This window comes from Pinus tabuliformis, chromosome 4_1 (assembly GCF_031772625.1).
Source record: "Pinus tabuliformis cultivar Carrire ecotype Pingquan chromosome 4_1, CPIR1, whole genome shotgun sequence".
NCBI classification, from domain to species: domain Eukaryota; kingdom Viridiplantae; phylum Streptophyta; class Pinopsida; order Pinales; family Pinaceae; genus Pinus; species Pinus tabuliformis.
In genome coordinates this window covers 27807495-27827432 of record NC_142303.1, presented here as the reverse complement: position 1 = coordinate 27827432, position 19938 = coordinate 27807495, and the positions used below count along the sequence as shown (strand labels likewise).

The 19938-nt window shown below is 37.4% G+C and overlaps 1 protein-coding gene across 1 annotated transcript in view; it reads right to left on the bottom strand.

The window, feature by feature from the left end:
- Positions 1-1903: 1903 nt before the first annotated feature.
- The window catches only part of LOC149174020 (uncharacterized), a 178908-nt gene continuing 160873 nt past the window's right edge, over positions 1904-19938 (bottom strand). Inside the window, exons 3-6 of the mRNA XM_089419139.1 lie at positions 3902-4487; positions 2921-3304; positions 2578-2837; positions 1904-2461 (exon numbers count right to left, since the gene is read on the bottom strand). Coding sequence (XP_089275265.1) covers positions 2209-2461; positions 2578-2837; positions 2921-3304; positions 3902-4487 — 1483 coding nt within the window. The 3' untranslated portion in view covers positions 1904-2208. The remainder of the gene's footprint in view (positions 2462-2577; positions 2838-2920; positions 3305-3901; positions 4488-19938) is intronic.

Sequence of the window (19938 nt, the reverse complement as noted above, 5' to 3'; positions counted from 1 at the left end):
CAAGTGATTTGTGTGACTTGTGTTCATAGTTGATGTTTGCTTCGTAACTCGTAAATCATTGGTTTGGGGACTTTTGGATTTCGCCTTCGACCACAAAATTTTTAATAAAAATTAACTAAACCCTGTAAATAACCCGACAACACATTAGTTCTAAAAACCCCTTTTTTCCTTTGAAAAAAATTGACTTTTGCCCAAAATTGTATATTTTTCCCCACCGCACTGACCATCCAATTGTCAATGCCCCTGTTACAATTTTTTGAAATAGCGCTGAAAATTTAACTGTCAGCACGGTTGAAATTTTTTAATAAAAATTAAAACCACTGACCTCTTTACTCTAAAACTAGACTATGATAACACATCTCATCCAGTCACCTAGTATTTGATGTGACATGCCATTGATATCTTCGCCACCTGCATCAGTGATATTTCCTCTCAGCGATTTGTCAGCATCACATGTTGGAAGGTGGGCACTTAGTCAAAAGTTAATCTATTCATTTTGCATTCGGGTGCTTATGCTTATTTTTATTTTGGGCATTTGGCATGGATTGTGGGGTGACTTGGAAGAAAGAAGAGTATTGGTCGTAGTCTTGTTCCCTCATCTTAAGTAGGGGGTTAAATTTTCTATAGGAGACCGTTTGGTTCTCCCGCATTTTATGGACATCATTGTACTCAACAGTGCCTTGACCTACTTTGTGGTCATTAGTTGGACATAAATATAATTATTATCTAGCGGGACCGCCTCTAATGGCTTATTGCTTTAGGAAGGGGCACTACTTGAAAATCCATAATTGAGATAGCGGGTTCCATTTATCCATTTTCCATACTTATCACTCCCCTTTGTACATTACGAACCCTTATTCCACCTTCCTTCTATGGGTCCACTTGTCCATTGGTTTGTTGGGATCTAACACACCCCCTTCCCCTTTTCCACATATCTGGGTCGGGCCTTGACATGTTGCCCCAAGAAGTTGATGCAGCTAAAAGAAAAAGAAAAAGCATATAATGGCCACAAGCAAGGGACATCAAGTAAAAGCACTTGATTGCAAAATGATTAAAGTACCTACTGAGTGGCAACTCCCCTGTATTCAAAATGAATGTTAAAAGGTGAGGTGTGGTGACAGGTGCAGATGGTTGAGGGGCATATCACCATCATCAAACTAATGTGTAGGGATATTCACTGGTTGGCTTTCAAAAATAGGAGAATTTTTTTCTCCTAGGGGGTTACCCATTTCGGTGGGTAACAATACCAATGTAGCAAACAGTTATTGGTTGTATGTGTGGAAAATATATTTGTAATTTTATAAATGTATTGACATATAAATAATTGATAAAATGAATAAGAACGATACAACACCCTTGTGACAGTATACGTGTAGCATTGACTGTTCACAAGGTGAAATGGTTCGAACCCCTTGACTTTTCATCAATTCATCAAATTATTGTTATTTATAGCTATTATTGCCTTCATATTACCTTATGTTTATGTTTTTATTGCTTTCCACGTTGAGCAATATGGCACATTTAGCTTAATATTGGGTGGCCGGCATAGCCATTTGTGATTGGTAATAATTTATACATTTTGGCAATAGCTTGTGTTTTTCGCAAAATGTACATCCTCTATTTTAGTAAAGATATGAAGCATTTTATCAAAAACAAATATATATTGCCACCAAAAGTTACAACTCTATTGCTTGAACTTTACAATTACATTTTACATTTAAACCAGAATTCCAACAAGATGACTCGGAGTTGATCCAGTACCCACTACAACCTTCAGTAACCGCACATGTATTCTCCTGTTTTTCCTAGCAACAATGGAACTGCCCATGGTAATTATGCTTTCTCTCTTGCTTTGCAGATGATTTTAAATTTATTTGTTATTTTAAGTTTAAAATATAAAAAATAAAAAACAAAAATAAACACTCATTTATACTATTGCTTGAAACTCACATTAAAGGTTTCTCTTAGTCTATCAGATAACAGGATTTTACCTTTGCTAACCAGGCCACAAGGCAACCTCAATGCATTCCAAACAATAAATTAACATATTTATGAACTGAATGAAATGTTGAAAACTATAAACTCTAAAACCACACGTGCCATGTCTATACCCTCAACATTCCATCACTGCATTCATATCAAACCGACTGTAGCTGGCCTTATAATCCAGAAAAAACAAGTTTATGCAAAGGTATCAGTGCATCTGAATCATGTTTTGGAAAATGAATCATCATTGACAAGCTTACGACACTCCTCAATATGCCTTACAGCATTATGTAGCTCCTCCATATCCTCCGAGTATATTCTTATAAGTTGTAAATGTTTTTTAATGTTGCCAATGTAATTGCTCAATTGTTTGCCCACCCACTTCTGGCCCTCTGGTGTCTTAGCCAAACCCTGGGGCAACCTTGGTGCTGGTTGAGCTATCCAACGACTATCATTAATTGCTACTTCATTCAACCTACAAGTGCAAAGAAAGTCTCTGGAATGTCAGAAACAAATCTATAGTTGCCATTCATTAGAAACTTATACCGTAGAAAAACTGATTGAATTGAATTCTATTTTAATCTAGCTTACATTTCCAAAATCTTTGGCATGTTAAGAAGCTCATGGATACTGTAGTGAACATCCATAGAACCATCTTTCCTTGTTTGAAGGCTCTCCACATTACCATATGACATGCATACAGAGTGTACAGTAGTTGCAGTAGTTTGTGGACTCAAATTGCTAATCCGTACAATTGTTGTAGCTGGACAATCAGACCGCGATATTGACAATTGTTTTCCATTGACAAAAAGCCAACGAGCAGATAAAGCTCTCTCCTTTGCTTCTTTTGTCTGCAGAGTTTCAAAACATCAGTTTTAAGGAAAAGAAACAACTCTTACAGATTAACAAAAATTATTGCACATTATCAAGATACCTTGAATTCAATGTAACAAGTAGGCATTGCATTGTCCCCATTTTGAGAGAAAGAGCCCACAATCTCCCCATGTATTGAAAGCGCTTCTCTTAAATGGAAAAGAGTGATGCCACGTGGAACATACTCAATGCGAACTGACCTTTCTCCTCCAAGAATTGTATTCGATTCTTTAACTTGATTTAATAACATCTGCTTCCCGGCTAGTTCATCTTTCTTTTCCTTCCCAACTTTCTGATGGTCTCCTAAAATAAACCTTAACTCCGAAAACTGGGCACTATCTACCCTCTCTCCATTTTTTTCAAAATTTATAGATGGTTTCCTTGCTGGAATACTTCTGGAAGAAGTGGGAACACTGCCCAACATCTTACAAAAGGACTCTTCAGGCTGCAAGACCACAAGTCAAAATTCCATTAAGTGGTTATTTGGACCTGGAGAAGACTAGGACAACGCATGATTCAATTCCTTGTATATTTTGAAATTGCAATATATACTCCTGAAAGGCACTAGTTCCTTTAATGCAATGGAATATTAGAAAATGGTAAATGACAAGAGAATGTTCAGACTCTTCAGATATAACAGAAACAGAAGGGAGTCATCGAAACATAATTCAGAGGTAATAAACTGTGCAAATCATTACTAACAACACATGATCGGTCTGAAGACAAGCTACAGCCAGCACCACTGAAAGGCACTGACAGCAGACCCATCAAAACTACAGCCAAGCAGCCTTACGATTCCCAGTCAGTCAATTCAGAAGAGATAAACAGCTTCAAACATGCAAAAGCGTATCGAGATCAAAAACTTGTTTTACTTTTTTATTTTTATTTTTTAACTACCCTCAACTCCTCTATTTCATGCTATATTGCTCTTCGACTCAGATTTCAGATAAGATAATAAAGAACATAATTGGTCTATACGTTAAAACTAGTACATACGGATAGTTATGGTATGAAAAGGATTTTCTACAAAAAAGAGGAATACCAATGTTGCCTCAGAATTTGCAGAAGGCCTCCGTTCCTTTCTTGAGGATGAGCCCTTCTCAATTGCAGTTGCTAACTTTACACTTTGTGAGCCTGTGCTTGAAGAATACAGTTCAGTAAAGTCATCATTCTCCTCACTCCAGCCATTAGGGAGAAGCATCTGGGCATGTTGTGTGGCATTAGTCAAAAGGTTGTTCAAAGGTTTAAATGCTAGCTCTGTACTTTGTAAGTCTGTGCTTGGATAATCCAGTTCAGCAAAGTCATCATTGTCCTCACTACTGTCATTAGGGACAGGAACCTGAACATCCTGTGTAGCGCGAGTTTTCAGGTTGTTTGAATTATCATCATCTTCGTTAGGAGCACATGCTATGAGAAAATTTTTCAAAGAACCACTAGAATTGTTATTTCTTTGGTGTGCTTTGCTTTTGTCACCAAAGGTTTCAGACAAATTTTCCCTCCTAGTAATCCTTTCCTTAGTGAATCGATCCTTTTTGGATTCACGTTTCTTCTTGAAGCTCGTTATGCTAGTGTTGCTTGCACTGGATCCTGTTTGCTTCCCAGTTGAATGGTTCTCAACTTTATTGTACCTACATTACAAAACCCTACTTAGTTAGGCAACATTCTCATATTACAATCAGACAAACGACATTACAAAATATTCTGCCAGGTTTTAGATAAAAATTAAAATATATGCTTGGATGTCTTGAATGCTTCTAACTTACAGAAAAACTGACTTGTATAAAACATGTAAACATTTACCATCTGCGTGAAAAGGAGATGTCAAGAGCTAAAACAATGAACAAATAGCCACCATGAGCAATGTAACAAGGCCTCCTTACTAGATTCTTCATAACGACCACTGAACCTTCAGATATGAGTCTTGGACGAAAGTTGAAACATCCGTGTTGAAGCAGGTTTGAGATGGTGACTTGAGGTTCCACTAAACCTCATTACCAAATCTACTATTGGCATGAAAACTATAGGAGATGAAGGGTTTTTCTATGCAAAGAAAGAACTTTGGTTTTCCAATTTTGACTTTTGTTTAACAGGGCTTTAGATCATAGTTTTAAAAACCCGAACCGGATTTTGAACCAGCCACCTATCTAACTGGGATTCAACTGGAATCGTATCAATCCAGATCAAACTGGATTTAAAAAATATACATAAAATAATTAAATTATAATGAAAAATTACTTTTAAGATTTCAAACCATGATTCCAAACCATTAGAGAAAAAATATGCAAAGTTTGCTCATCTATATACCATGTAAGGGTGAATATATCAAAATGGCACAGAGTGCAATACATATCAACAACAAAATACATAATCAATGAGGCTCTAAGTGGCCTCTAGAGTCCAAAAACAATGCTACAAGTTATTGGGCCACTGGCCTACTACAAATCATTGATCAACATGATCACTCATCAAACTCATCATTGATTCACCACTACTAGAAATGGGATCATCAACAAGAGCTACATAAACATCATCTAGCTCAAAGTCTTCAAACTTGGATTCCTCAACCTTATAATATGGTAGAAATTGAAAAATCTTAACATGCCTGACCAATGATTTTGGTTTGAGTGAAGGGTTCAAACTTCATCTCCTCAACCTTATAAAATGGTAGAAAAAACTTAGCATGCCTAACTAATTATTTTGCTTTGAGTGTAGGGTAACTAATTATTTTGCTTTGAGTTAAGGGTACATTTATGTTAAGGCCATGGTAGAGGAGTTCAACAATTAATACCAGCAACATCAATGGAGTTCAACAATAAATACCACCGACATTAAGGTACATAAAGGACTTCATGCTCTTCATCAAATGTCATTCCCATACTCCTAACACATGACAAAATCAAATGGACACATTGCAATACCCCAAATCATGAAACCACGAAAACTATTAAGTCTGCTGGATTTTGAGTGAGATCTAAAATTCTAGTTTCTCCATATGAAATCCAACGAAGTTGGAACCACTCTCAAACATCATGAAACAATTATGGTAATGTTAAAAATTTAAGTAAAAGGATCATTTTCATCCTTTTACTTTAAGAATTTAACATTACCATTGACTGCCAGCATTGCTAGGACCGAGTTAGGTTTACTGATTAGGTTCAAGGTTTTGGAGGGGGAGTGTTTGTTTTATGACCAATGGGGACCATTTTAGGAGGAAAACAACCCTTGGTTTCCTCCAAAACCACCTTAAAAACTACCACCAGAGGTCCAGGACTCCCCCACGCATGTGAGATCTAACCAGGGCAGCTAGGGTTGGAATCGGTCAGTTAGGGCCAGTTTGCACCAGTTAGGTACCAAACCAACCAGTCTAGCACCTAGCCGGTACAAACCAGCCCTTTAACTAGGTTTTTCTACTGGTTTGTTATCTAAGCCTATTTGACTAGCCGATCTGACCATTTTCTGGTTAAGATCGATCGGTTTTTAAAACTATGCTTAGGATCAAATTCCAATGGACATGAAGGAGATTGCATGACTACACACTCCTCTACCATGGCAGTCAATAGTATTCAGGATCTTATCATGAGCTCTAGCTTAGTACTCTACTGCTAGTTAGTTCAAACTCTCATTGCCAGATTTAAAAGTTCTATATGCCCCACAGACTTTGCTGCCACTGTTGCTTTGCTTTGTTTTTTTTGTTTTTCTCTATAACAACCAAAGAGAAATTGGTAACTATTTAAGTTACCCTAGTGTACTCTCAGCTACTGGAGGTTGACCTCCACTTGTTTCATTGGCTATTGTTTTGGACTTTAATATAATTTTATTTCTTCTTTGTAGACCAGAGATCATTGGCTCCTAAGTTGCCAAGGTACAGATACTTGGGATTGGATTCCGGGGAAGGTACAGGTAAGGCACTCTCTGAAATAGGAGACAAGGGTGTACATATATCGAATTTTATATGTAAAATTATATAGGGGAAATAAAAGAGAACTGAAATAAATGTAAATCAACAATGGTTCAAATTCACTTTTAAATTCAAATAATTGAAAAATCAAATCATTCCAGTTTCCACCATTCATTAATTGGCATTCATGATTTAACATGAACATTGATGTTCCTTCTCTTTCCAAACATGGTGTGGAAATGATGAAACAAAAAAATCTGAAACTTGAAACTTGATTAATCTATAATATGGGGACTTGGGAAGAGGAGAATGCCAATAATAATGAAGAATGCTTAATGGTGAACTATGTAGATTTTAACCCTATACAATTAATTGTTGCAAACAGATTATTAATAAGACAAAGAGAATGCAATGGAAAACACATACATTAACACACATTTTATCCAAGGCAATAATGTTTATTGTTTCTCTACACCAAGAGAACTTCTGAGTGCTCACCGATTTTGTTAATGAATTTACAACATTCTTCAAAGTGTCCACCTTCACCAGAAACACCCTTTCTTCAACCATATCTCTCACAAAGTGATATTAAACATCAATAAACTTTGTCTTAGAATGACACACTGGGTTTTTCGCTAGGAAGATTGCACTCTAACTATCACAATCTATCCTCATAGCTCGTTGTACCAACCCTGTACCTTAACACAATCTCTGCAACCATACTGCGTCGTTGCTTGCATGAGTGGTTGCCATGTTTTCAGCTTCGATAGTTGAGAATGCCTCTACAAAATGTCTCTTGCTCATCCAATTGACATAGTCATGCAAAGAATATAACACATACCCAACAAACTATTGCCCTGAACATGAATTTCCAGCAACAAAAAACAACCAATGCCCTATTTCCTCTCCCCTTGTCTAACAATCTCTTCCATGCTTACATAAGCAAACTGAAAAAGCAAAAGTGAACATGAAATTGGGGTTTAAATGTATAAACAGGATTGGCACATGGTTGATCTAAGGTTTCTTGTTGGCCCCGTTACCACTCAAAGTAGCAAGGGTCCTAGGAGGGGTTCTCCTATAGAGCAACTACTAGGTCAAGTGGCAAAAATGGAGCAATAGTCCACTATCACCTTAGCTAAAGCTCCTTGCTCTTTATAGACTTTCACCGATGGGAGGAGTCCCGATATTAAGGAAATCACTACGAGAAGTATATCAATGGTGTGAAGGTAGTGACTCCAAGAGCCTATTCCAAGGAGAGTCTCTAATGATAGGGATTGTTTGCTTTAGAAGCAAGACGAATGGCTCTCCAAGAAGGGCTAGAAGAAATTCTAGACCTAGGGTTGAGGGGTATTTCTTGATAAGAAGTCCTAGACGAAAGAATTCCTAGAAGAATAGGGTTTCTAAGCAATCCTTGTGAAATTGGAGTGACAAGGTTGTGGGACCACAAAGAAACCCTAGTGGCCCCAAACAAGGTCAAGGGTGTGGGGTAAACTTCACACAGGTGGAGTTGACCAAGTGAGGGAGGGGAAAAGGATCAAAGAGGTAAGATTTAACTTTAATGTTCAACGCAATGATCCTTAATGAAGTTACTAACCGCAGGCAAACTAGGGAAGATACTAACCTCTAGAGAATTCACCAGCGCAGCTCTAGACCAATTTTCATCGATTTTTTATGGTTAAAATAGAATTCGTGTGATGCCCTAGATGGCCTTCTAGGTTAGGGCTTAGAAAAGAGAAGATGAAGGTGAAAGAAATCTTCATTTTAGTGATTACCTAGGGCTAGACCAATGCCTAGCCTATTGGGAGAATGGAGTCCAATGAAATCAATGTTTAGAGATGCTTATTCCCAACCAAGGAGTCTCCTAGCAACTTTGCATGGCCCTAGAAGCAGCAACTAGGTCACTAGGAGAATTTATACTTCTTTGATGCTGCAATTGATGACTTATCAAGGCAATTATGAACAATCATATACCCCAAGGACAATCATTCACTATACTTCACATGAATCATATGAAAAATCCCTCACAAAGACAAGATTAGCAACTTCGCATTACAATTAGGACAACTTCACCAACTTCATGAGCGAAAATATTTCATAGATCATACATGAGACAAAAATGCAAGATAAAACATGAAAAGATACTCACAAGTATAGTGAAATTCTTCCAATCATCAATGTGCAAGAAAATTGAAGCTCCAAGACAAGAAATAAGCTCTTCCAAACATCGAAATGCATTAAGAAACAAATTCGTCCATCAACAAGGCTAGCTAAATTCTCAAGAAGAGATAGAAGTCACAATCCCAGTGATGATCAAACAAAATGATCATCTCATCAATATATATCCTCCCTGAGGATTTGATTAGCCTAATAAGGCCTAATAATGCCCCACCTAATAAAAGAATGTGCCAAAATAACATTCCTTGGTGACAAGCCCACCAAGATAGCTCCATAATACAAAAATAAGCCTCCCAAGAGGGCAAAATAGTAAATACAATAGGTCAAAGGGCCATTGAGGAGACCTAGTGGAGTCTAATGTGTGCCAAGATGAATGAATGAGCTCCAAACATAGTAATTTAGGGGTTGGCCCCTTAATATCCAAGCAAATAACTTGTGGTGTTCCCAAGTGGGTATGCGGGCACAAAACATCCTTATGAGCCTATATATATAAGATGGTTGATGCTACATGTGGTTTTTTAATTAACCCCCTTGAGATTGCAGATACCATGAATTGTTGGCCTTGGCAAAGATGCTGACTATAATGAATGCTGATAGTTTTGGTAAAAGACCAATTTTTAAACTTGTGTAGGCATGATTATAAATGGACTGATATGGTCATGTGCACCAAAAATTTAATTTTGAAAATTTTGCTGAGATATAAGTATGCCTAATTTTTTCCTGCTTGAGACATGTGACTAATTAATAAACTGAGATATGTATGCAGCTGCAGGACAACATGCTTGGTATAGCATTGCAGGGCAGCAGCCAATATGTATATGCCTAACTTTGTCCTGGTTGAGACATGTGACTAGTTAATAAACTGAGATATGTATGCAGCTGCAGGACAACATGCTTGGTATAGCATTGCAGGGCAGCAGCCAATATGTATTTGGCATTAATAAAAAAACTAACAGCTGAATGTAAGTGGCAGCGCATAAAGAGATTGGTAGAATAGAGTAGCTGGTAAGAGCTCTCTGACACTTGAAACAAGGTAAAATGCTAGAAGAAAAGAAAGAGGAGAGGGCATTCCCTCGAGACCCTCTGATAAGCATTGAAAGAATTCCTTCTGCGAGAAATGGAGGGGGCACCACAATATTAAAAGGCTGCCACAAAGGCTTGAAGAAGGCTTGGGCTGAGTCTTAATTCATGACAGATTAGAAACGCTGGACTCATGGGAATTGAGTCAATTTTTGGGACTGCCTTGTTTTATGCTTAATTGTTGTGGCCTTAAAACGTTGGCTTCATGGATGGGTTGCTTGACTTTTTATTGCTGAATTGCGCATGGCCATGCTGCAGTGTTGAAATTTTTATAACTGTTGTTGTGACTTCTTTCTTTTGTTGATTGCCCTTTGTTCATTTTGAAATTTGCCTTCCGTTTTCATGCATTGAGGGGGCCTTGGAAACATTGGTCGGGAGTGGCAGGAAAGCCATGGGGATCTAGTAAGAGAGCCAAGGAGGCCCTACGCATAATTAAAGAACATGAACAAAATGAGAAAGTTTGGGCTTGGGCGGTGTTATGAATTAAAATTTATATAAATAAAATAATAATAAATATATGTATGTATAATTCACTGTTGATAATATCGGCGATATATCGCTGAATATCGGAAATATCGCGATATATCGGCGGACCCGAAAATATCGTGCGATTTCCGAAATATCGGCGATATTTTCGAAAATATCGCGCGACGATCTAAAATATCGCCGTGCGTGTTTTTCCGCGGCTATAAAAAACGAAAATTGGTTTTTTTTTCTTCATTTCTGTTTCTGAGTGTTGGAGAAGAAAGGGAAAGAATTTTGTGGTGCTTGTCAAGGAGGGTTTGAAGATCAAACAACGATTATCACCACCAATTAAGATTTTTTTGTGGATCAAAGATTGAAGAATAGTGAGACAAACTTCATTTCTTCCATTAGCAGGTATGTTCTTAAAAACCCCTATGTTAATGATTTTTTCATAGATTTAGGGTTATGCTTGCTTGCCTCTTTGCCTACCAACATTTGTTTCTTTGTTTTTTTCCATTTGCTATGATTTTCATGCCCATGAACCAATGCAAGGGTTTTCTCCATATTTGGACAGCAAGCTTCATTTTTTTTTTCAACTTTCTTATGCACCCTCTTATTGCCATTTTTCATTCACATTGCAAAATGCAAATAATGTAGTAATTTTTTTTGAATGAGGTTGTTATTACTTATTATTTTTTCATTTTGTGTTGGGGGGTTTAATGCCAATTTTTTGTTTTTTTTGTGCCCTAAGTTTAAATTAGTTCACTACAAATGTCAAATATGCCAAAAGCCTTGGACCCATTTTGGGAGTATGGGGAGGCTGTTGGTGGGGAAAATCAGGCATATATATCATGCAACTTGTGTGGGACCAAGATATCAGGAGGGATTACACGATTGAAATACCATCTGGCTAAACTCTCTGCATATGATGCAGATGTGATGCCTTGTATGGTTTCTAGTGCAGAGGTTATACAAAAAGCTCGTGAAGCAATTGTTGAACAAGACAGAAAGAAAGCTGCTAGGGAGAGGCCAATGGTCTCAGATAGATAGCTGCTAGTTTTATTTGTTTTGCAACTTTTGCTACATATAAGTTTATAACTCATGATGATGAAATACTTTTAAAATTTTATATATGTGATGTTGTTTTGTTTGAGTCCTTGATTGGACAATTATCACTATCAGGGATCAGCAAGATATGTGATGTTATTTTGTTTGAGTCCTTGATTGGACAATTATCAATTTATCACTATCAGGGATCAGTAGGATATGTGATGTTATTTTGTTTGAGTCCTTGATTGGACAATTATCAGGGATCAGCAGGATTTGGTATCGCCTTTGAAGTTTGATGTATCATTTCTATTTGACATCATATATATCAATGCCTTCTTCATATTTATGTGCCAATGTGTTTAGTTCATGTTGTTATTGCTTTATATGTTTAGAAATCTGAAAAAAATGAATATATTATGCATTTTTTATGCTTGCCGATATTTGCCGATATTTTCGCCGATATTGCTGATAAGATATTTTCCGGACCCTCGCCGATATTTTCCCGATACCGATATTATCAACACTGGTATAATTAATTAACCAATCATTAAATAAATTTAATTAATGATTGAAATACTTAGTTATGAATGGACACCAATTCCAAGGGACGTGTCTTATGGGTTTCGTGGCTAGTCAACTCTTATTAAAGGAGCATCGCCACAACCATGTAAATCATCATTCAATTAATAAAAATATGTTACATGTTACATTTTATTGTATCTGTAAATTAAAGCTTGAGCATTCAGTACAAACGTGCTAGTGGTATCAAAGCCAGCAAGCAGCCCGTCTATCAAAGACTCAATCCAAGTTTCGGTTGTGTGCTTGACTGCAATTATTGTTTCGCTGCCCTTCAACCCTCGTGCTTGGAGTCAGTGGTCTAGCTATGAGATAATCAAACCACTGACCAAATCGATGTATGGTACAAACCCTCCCACTGTAATAATCCGGTCAAAACCCTGTGTCGCAACATACACAGCCAGCGTGGTTGTCAACACAGGGGATAAGGGAGGTTGTCAACACAAGTGATACGGGAGGTTGACGATGCAGGTGATAAGTTGACACAGCGAAAACGATGGGTTCATTTCGATACGTCGTAATGGTTAAACGGTGGACAGGCTATACGGTTATATGTAATATGTCAGACAGAGTATATGGTTATCCGTAATACGTCGGAGAGGCTATACGGCTATACGTAATATGTTGGATGGGGGACAGTGGATATACGTTAAACATAGTTAAAAATTATACAATATATATATTTTATATAATTTATAATTAGATATATATATATATATATATATATATATATATATAATTTATAATTATATAATTAGTTAAAAAAATTATTATTTTATTTAAAATATATATATATATATATATATATATAAATTGGGTCTACCAAGAAGAAGAAGTCCAAAATGGGGAGCAGCAATAACAATGACGAATTTAAAAGAATTCAAGAGGACCTCAATGAATTAAATAACGTAGAGAAGTCAGTTAGTAGACAAGATCAAATGGTTGAGGATATTTCATATTTAAAAGAAGTAATAAGTCAACATTTTGGGAAGACTAATCCACCCTCAACCACACAGAGTCCCAAGGCTCTGGAAGGCGAAAATTCTCCAGACCATGAGTTACTGATGCACGAAAAACCGCAAATACACTTTGAAGGAAGCCAGTATTATACCAAATCCTCTGAAAGGAACCATCTTAAAATTAAAAATGAATTACCTATATATGATGGTAAGAATCATAAAGGCGTCCTCATATGGGTAAATAAGATGGACACCATTTTTTTAGCAAACCCACGACTCGGCGACCAAGAAAAGTTCATGACTACATCCAACTACCTAGAGGCAGAAGCATATGATTGGTTCCTGTGGTGGTCTTCTAAATGTACAGGTTGTTCGTTCAACTGGCAAAGTTTTAAAAATGCCTTGCTGAAAAAGTTTCATGATGAGGAAGAGGATGATGTATATGAGAGATTCGTTCACCTCAAACATAAAGGATCAGTGAGTGAATACACTCATGAATGGGAAGGGTTAGCAATGAGGCAGAGAGGTTTTTCAGATGAAGAGTTATTAAAAATGTATCATTGTGGCCTTAAAGATTATATTCGGGAAGAATTAAAATTACATAAACCCAAAACCATTGAGGATGCCAGACACGAAGCTATAATTATCGAACGGAAATATAAACTCCATAAGGCACCATATGCCAGTAACGAGAAAACAAACAGCTACTCCAAAGGGAAGTCAGGTAAACCATCGTCAGAGAACACTAGCAAGTATGTTCCACCACCAATGTGCAATGAAGGAAAACAACAATCTAGTGTTGAAAGGAAAAAGGATGGAAAATGTTGGAAATGCGGAGACAAGTATTATGCAAGACACAAATGCACAACGCAAAAACTTTACAACTGCGAAGCAGAACAAGAAGAAGAATCTTCAGAAGACAGCTCTGACGAAGAGAACAATGAAGAAAATGAAAACCCTAATCCAGAATCAGAAGAGGATATGCCACAAATTTCTCTGGCAGCCATCACAGGGATAGCTCAGCCACAGACACTAAAGCTTAAAGGTCACATCAAGAAGCAAAATGTTATCGTTCTAATAGACTCAGGGAGTACGCACAACTTCGTAGATGTCAATGTTGCAAAAAGACTGAACATTTTTGCTTACCCTATAGCAGATTTAAAAGTTATGGTAGCAGATGGGAAACGAATAGATGGAGTAGGTAAGTGCCATAAAGTTAAATTACAACTAAGCGAATACGAAATGGAGTCCAGTTTTTATACAGTCCCCCTAGGAGGAGTAGACGTCATTTTAGGGATACAATGGTTACAAACACTAGGCACGTATTCAGCTAATCACCAAAAGCAGTTCATTAAATTCAAATGGGATGGAAGTGTTGGAAATATTGAGGGGGGCTGAATCAGTATTTTCTTTCAATTGTTATTATTACCAGTTTAATTCTTCACAATTTAAATAGAGAAATGTATAAGTATAATTTTATTGAGTAAAATAATAAATACAATATAAATGTGTTCCAAGCTCCAACTTGGTTTTGATGAGGCTCCGACCTCTAGGGCTTCGACCCTATCTTGTCAAGGCACCAACCTTGGATTTAGGAGCACCAACTCCAAGGACACCAATCCTTCCAATTCTGAGGCACCAACCCCAAGGGCTTCGACCCTATCTTTCAAGATGAATCAGGTCAAAAGATTGTCCTCCCGCTCTGTCTTCAGCTTCCTTCTTCGCTCAGCCTTCGACTTCTACTGCACCTTCTGCGTCTGCCAGACCTTCGGCTTCCTCTGTTTCTTCCAGTTCACGAGTTGTGAACTTTTCTTGTTCTCTGTGATAGATGCCTGATATGCCTTACTCAAGTGAAGCGTTTCAACTTGTATATATATATATATATATATATATATGTATATGTATAGATATATATATATATATATATATATATATATATATATATATATATATATATATGTATGAGTTTTGCCAATGAATCGAAACGACTCGTTCAAAGGTGGAGGGGCCGACTTGTGCATGAGGTGGTATATTAAAATATATCGGAGGGCCTGCCATGTCATCACCTTACCCCCGCAATCGCAACCTTCATGAAAATCCACATTAATAGAGGTCCCCACACGCCACGTCATATTTTTAATCGCAATCACAACTTTCATGAAAATCGGAGGTTTTACAAGTGTGCACATGCTCTGTCCTCCGATATCAACATCATCAATATTCACATATCAACATAGTTAAAACCATATAATGGGTGGTCCCACCTACCACATCATCACCTTAATTGCAATCGCAACTTCCGGAGGTCTTCCCATAACATAGTCGATCCCCTACGGCCGATGGAGCGGATGTGGTATACAATAAACTGTTTTTGATAAGTTCATTAGGTACACAACTCTATCACAATCGGTGGTCCGTTGTGTCCACACCCTTATCGCAATCGGTGTTTTGACATTTCTTTGAAACGTGCGATTCAATGGACGCAATATTATATTGAGTAATATTATAATGGTGCAGTCAAGTCCGCAATAATATCGCAATCGGTGTTTTTAACGTGACATCCTTTAAAACTTGCCGTACATAACTTCCGACGCGGCGAACGCGATATAACATAATGGTGTATTCTAATAAAGCAGTCGGGTCCACATATATATCGCAATCTATGGTTTGCAGGACTTCAACTGGCACATGGATTAAAATGGCCTTAACCCCCGCAGTTGCTAATCATCGTCGATCTGACGATCCAGATCTATTCCTCCGCCATTCTTCTTCTGCCATTAATATCCATCGATCTAACGGATCTGTTGATCTGATGATCCAGATCAATTTCCGCGATTCACCTTCCGCAAGCACTTGGGTTTGATCTCGGTCGTTCATTTCTTAACTCCATTATATTGCACTCGGGGGTTTTAATGTGACAAGCCTTCATGACTTGCGACGCGAAGGTTTCGATACGTGCGGATGCAATATTACAATAGGGCGGTTACCATAACCTGTTTTCGGGTCTGCAATACATATCGCAGTCGGGGGATTCAATGTGACACATAATAAAATGGTAAAGCCGCCGATAACTTGCCGATATAATTCCTCTGATGCAATGTTCCTCTTTTTTTCTTCCGATAGCACTTACTCTTAGGCATATGTCAAAACCTGCTTCTGTTGCTCCATAACCTGCTTCTTTGATGGCTTCCGATGAACTCTTCCTGTCACTTTTTGGCTTCACGATGGCTTCTCCTCTTTACTCTTTCTCTTTCTCTTCTGATGGCTTCTGATATCTTTCCTCCTCGGTTCCACTATTTCTATTATGTCTGTATTCAATCCTTGGATCCTCCATGAGCAGTGTTATGATCAATGGGCATCAATGGGCAACATCATGTATTAAAAAATTTGCCATCACAAACAGCGTTGTATTGACATCAATGACAACCTAGATTAACAATCTCCCCCTTTGTCATTGATGGCAATATTCTTCTTCTCTCCCCCTTTGACATCAATGGAAAAAAGGTGCACAAGAACTCCCCCTATCAAACTGCTCCCCTTGTCATGCAACATCTTTATGAATCAACTTAATGTGATGCTAGAGAAATAACTCCCATATTTTGGCGAAGATGTTCAAGTGCTTCTCGAGGAAGAGGTTTTGTGAAAATATTAGCTATCTGCTCCTTAGTATTGATATATTCCAAGTTGATGTTTTGTTCAGCTACTTGTTCACGAAGGAAATGATACTTGATTGGTATATGTTTGGTCTTTGAGTGCATCACTGGATTTTTGTTGAGACTAATAACACTTGTGTTATCACAATAAATGGTGATTGGTTGATTGGTACCTATGTTGACATCTTTCAAAGCTTCCTTCATCCATAATATTTGAGTACAACAATCTGCAGCAACTATATAGTCGACTTCAGCTGTAGATAGTGATATGGATGTTTGTTTTTTGCTAAGCCAAGATACTAGACAATCTCCCAAGAAGAATGCATTTCCACTAGTACTTTTTCGATCATCGACACTTCCAACCCAATCAACATCGGTGTATGCAGTCACAGTAAGAGTTGAGCTCTTAGGGTACCAAAGACCAAAATCAGGAGTTCCTTTCAAGTATCTGAGAATTCTTTTTACAGCCAACAAATGGGATTGTTTAGGAGCTAATTGAAATCTTCCCACCATTCCTACTGCTTGCATGATGTCAGGTCTCGTAGCAGTTAAGTATAGGAGGGCTCCAATTATTGACTTGTAATGAGTTGCATCTACCGGAGGAGAGTCATCATCTTTGCTTAATTTGCAATCTGTGGTCATAGGTGTGCTCATGGGTGCACAGTCTTCCATTCCATATCTTTTAAGCATGTCTTTAAGATATTTTGCTTGAGATATGAACAAGTCTATTGTGGTTTGAGATACTTGTAGTCCAAGGAAGTAAGATAACTTTCCTATCGTCGACATTTCAAACTCTTTTGACATATTTTGAGCAAACTCATGGCTCATCTCATCATTATTACTAGCAAAAATCATATCATCAACATAGACAAGAGTGACTAGTAACTTATCCTCATCCATCTTTATGTAGAGATTACTTCCTGCCACCCCCTTCTTGAAGCCTTGTTGTTGTAGATAGTGATCCAATCTTGCGTACCAAGCTCTAGGAGCTTGTTTCAACCCATATAATGCCTTTTTTAACTTACAAACAAAGTCTTTTCCTTCTGCTAGATTAAACCTTCTGGTTGCTCCATGTAGACTTCTTCCTTGAGTTCCCCATTCAGAAATGCTGATTTTACGTCCATTTGATAGATTTTGAATCCTTTTGAGCAAGAAAATGCCAAGAACATCCTTATAGCTTCCATACGAGCTACTGGTGCAAAGGTTTCTTCAAAGTCGATTCCTTCAATTTGTGAATAACTTTTACAAACAAGCCTTGCCTTATTTCTAAAAATTTGTCCATCTTCATTCATTTTGTTTTTGAACACCCACTTGGTTCCAATTATATTTTTAACCTTTGGACGAGGTACTAGCTCCCATGTCTCATTCTTCTCGATTTGAGACATTTCTTCTTCCATGGCTTTTACCCAATGAGGATCCTTGCTTGAATAAATGTTTCTGGTTCTATCATAAATAAGAGGGCAACATCATTTTTCTTTGGTGTACGTGTCATCCTTCTTCGGGTTTGCATCCCTTCATCTATATTGCCAATAATCTGCTCTTCTGGGTGATGTTTTTGGAAAAACTTCACCTTTGAAGGGGTTTGTGATGGTTCTTTTTCTTTGTGTTTTTCTTGATCTTTTTCCTCTTTTTCAGGTTCTTCTTCGTTTTCTTCAATGAAAGAGTCAACTTCATGATCTTCAATTTCTTTTTCTAGAAGGTCTTCATCAATCTTCACATCAATGCTTTCCACTATTTTCCATAGTCGATTATTGTAGCACTTGCAGGCTTTGCTCCTTGTAGAATATCCAAGGAATATTCCTTCGTCAACCCGAGAATCAAATTTTCCTGGTGAGTCATCATGGATTTTTATGAAGCAATTGCTTCCAAAAATCTTTAAGTATTTTATTAAAGCAAGTCTTCCTTTCCATAATTCATAAAGAGTCTTCTCATTATTTGGTCTTAGTTGAGTTCGATTCAAGGTATAAACAGTTGTCCCAACTGCTTCTCTCCAGAATTTTCGCTGCAAGTCAGCTACTATTAACATTGTTCTTGCCATTTCTTGAACAGTTCGGTTTCTTCTTTCAACTACCCCATTTTGCTTGGGTGTTCTAGCAGCAGAGAGTTCTCTTTCGATTCCATGTACTTTACAAAATTCATCAAATTCTTTTGATGTGAATTCTCCCCCTCTATCCGTTCTAAGACATTTAATCTTAGAATCCTTTTCATTTTCTACAAGAGCTTTAAGATTCTTAAAACATTCAAATGCTTCGGATTTATATTTTATGAAATATACCCACATCATTCTAGTATAGTCATCAACAAATAAAGCAAAGTACCTTTCTCCTTGGAGTGTCGGAGTTCTAGTTGGTCCACATAAATTAGCATGGATGATCTCCAAAGGTTTTGATGTAGAAAACTCCTTGGTCTTGTGGTTGGTTCTAGTTTTCTTTCCATGTTGACATGGACCACATACTCCTTGATTTGGCTTGAATAACTTTGGGATGTCTCGTACTGCATTAATCTTGTTGATATTGATCAAGTTATCGAAACTTGTATGTCCAAGTCGCTTGTGCCACAACCAACTTTCATCTGTTTGACTTAAGTAACATTTATCTTCTTGAATTTTGTTTAGAATGTAGACATTATCTGATGTTCTAACTCCTTTCGCCACAAGTTCCCCTGAGGAAGAGTTCCTTATTTCGCAATCTTTAGTGCTAAAGACAACATTATGTCCTTGATCGCAGATTTGGCTAACACTCAAGAGATTGTGTTTGAGCCCGTCTACTAGCAAAGCATTTTGAGCCTTTCCTTTTCCATTAATAAGGGTAACAGTTCCTTTTCCAGCAATTTTGGTAGATCCACTTCCAAAGGATACATTTCCTTCCTTTTTGTTCAATGAGACAAACTTCCTTTGTCACCTATCATATGTCTGGAGCACCCACTATCCACAAACCAATGGTTTTCATCACTGTGAGCACATAGAGCTAGGCCATATTTATCTGTGTTGGGATTCTCATTTTTTGCTTCTCTTCTTTTGAGGGGGCAATTTTGTTCATTATGTCCATTATCATTACATAATGAGCAAATTGGATCAAATTTGGCCAAGGGATCAAAAGAGTTGTAGGTCTTGATTTGTCCTTGCCCTTTGAGACCATATGGTTTGTTTGTTTGATCCTTCAATTTTGGTGTTTCATTCTTACGAGCCATGCAATGTTTAGCTTGATGACCGAAATTTTTACAA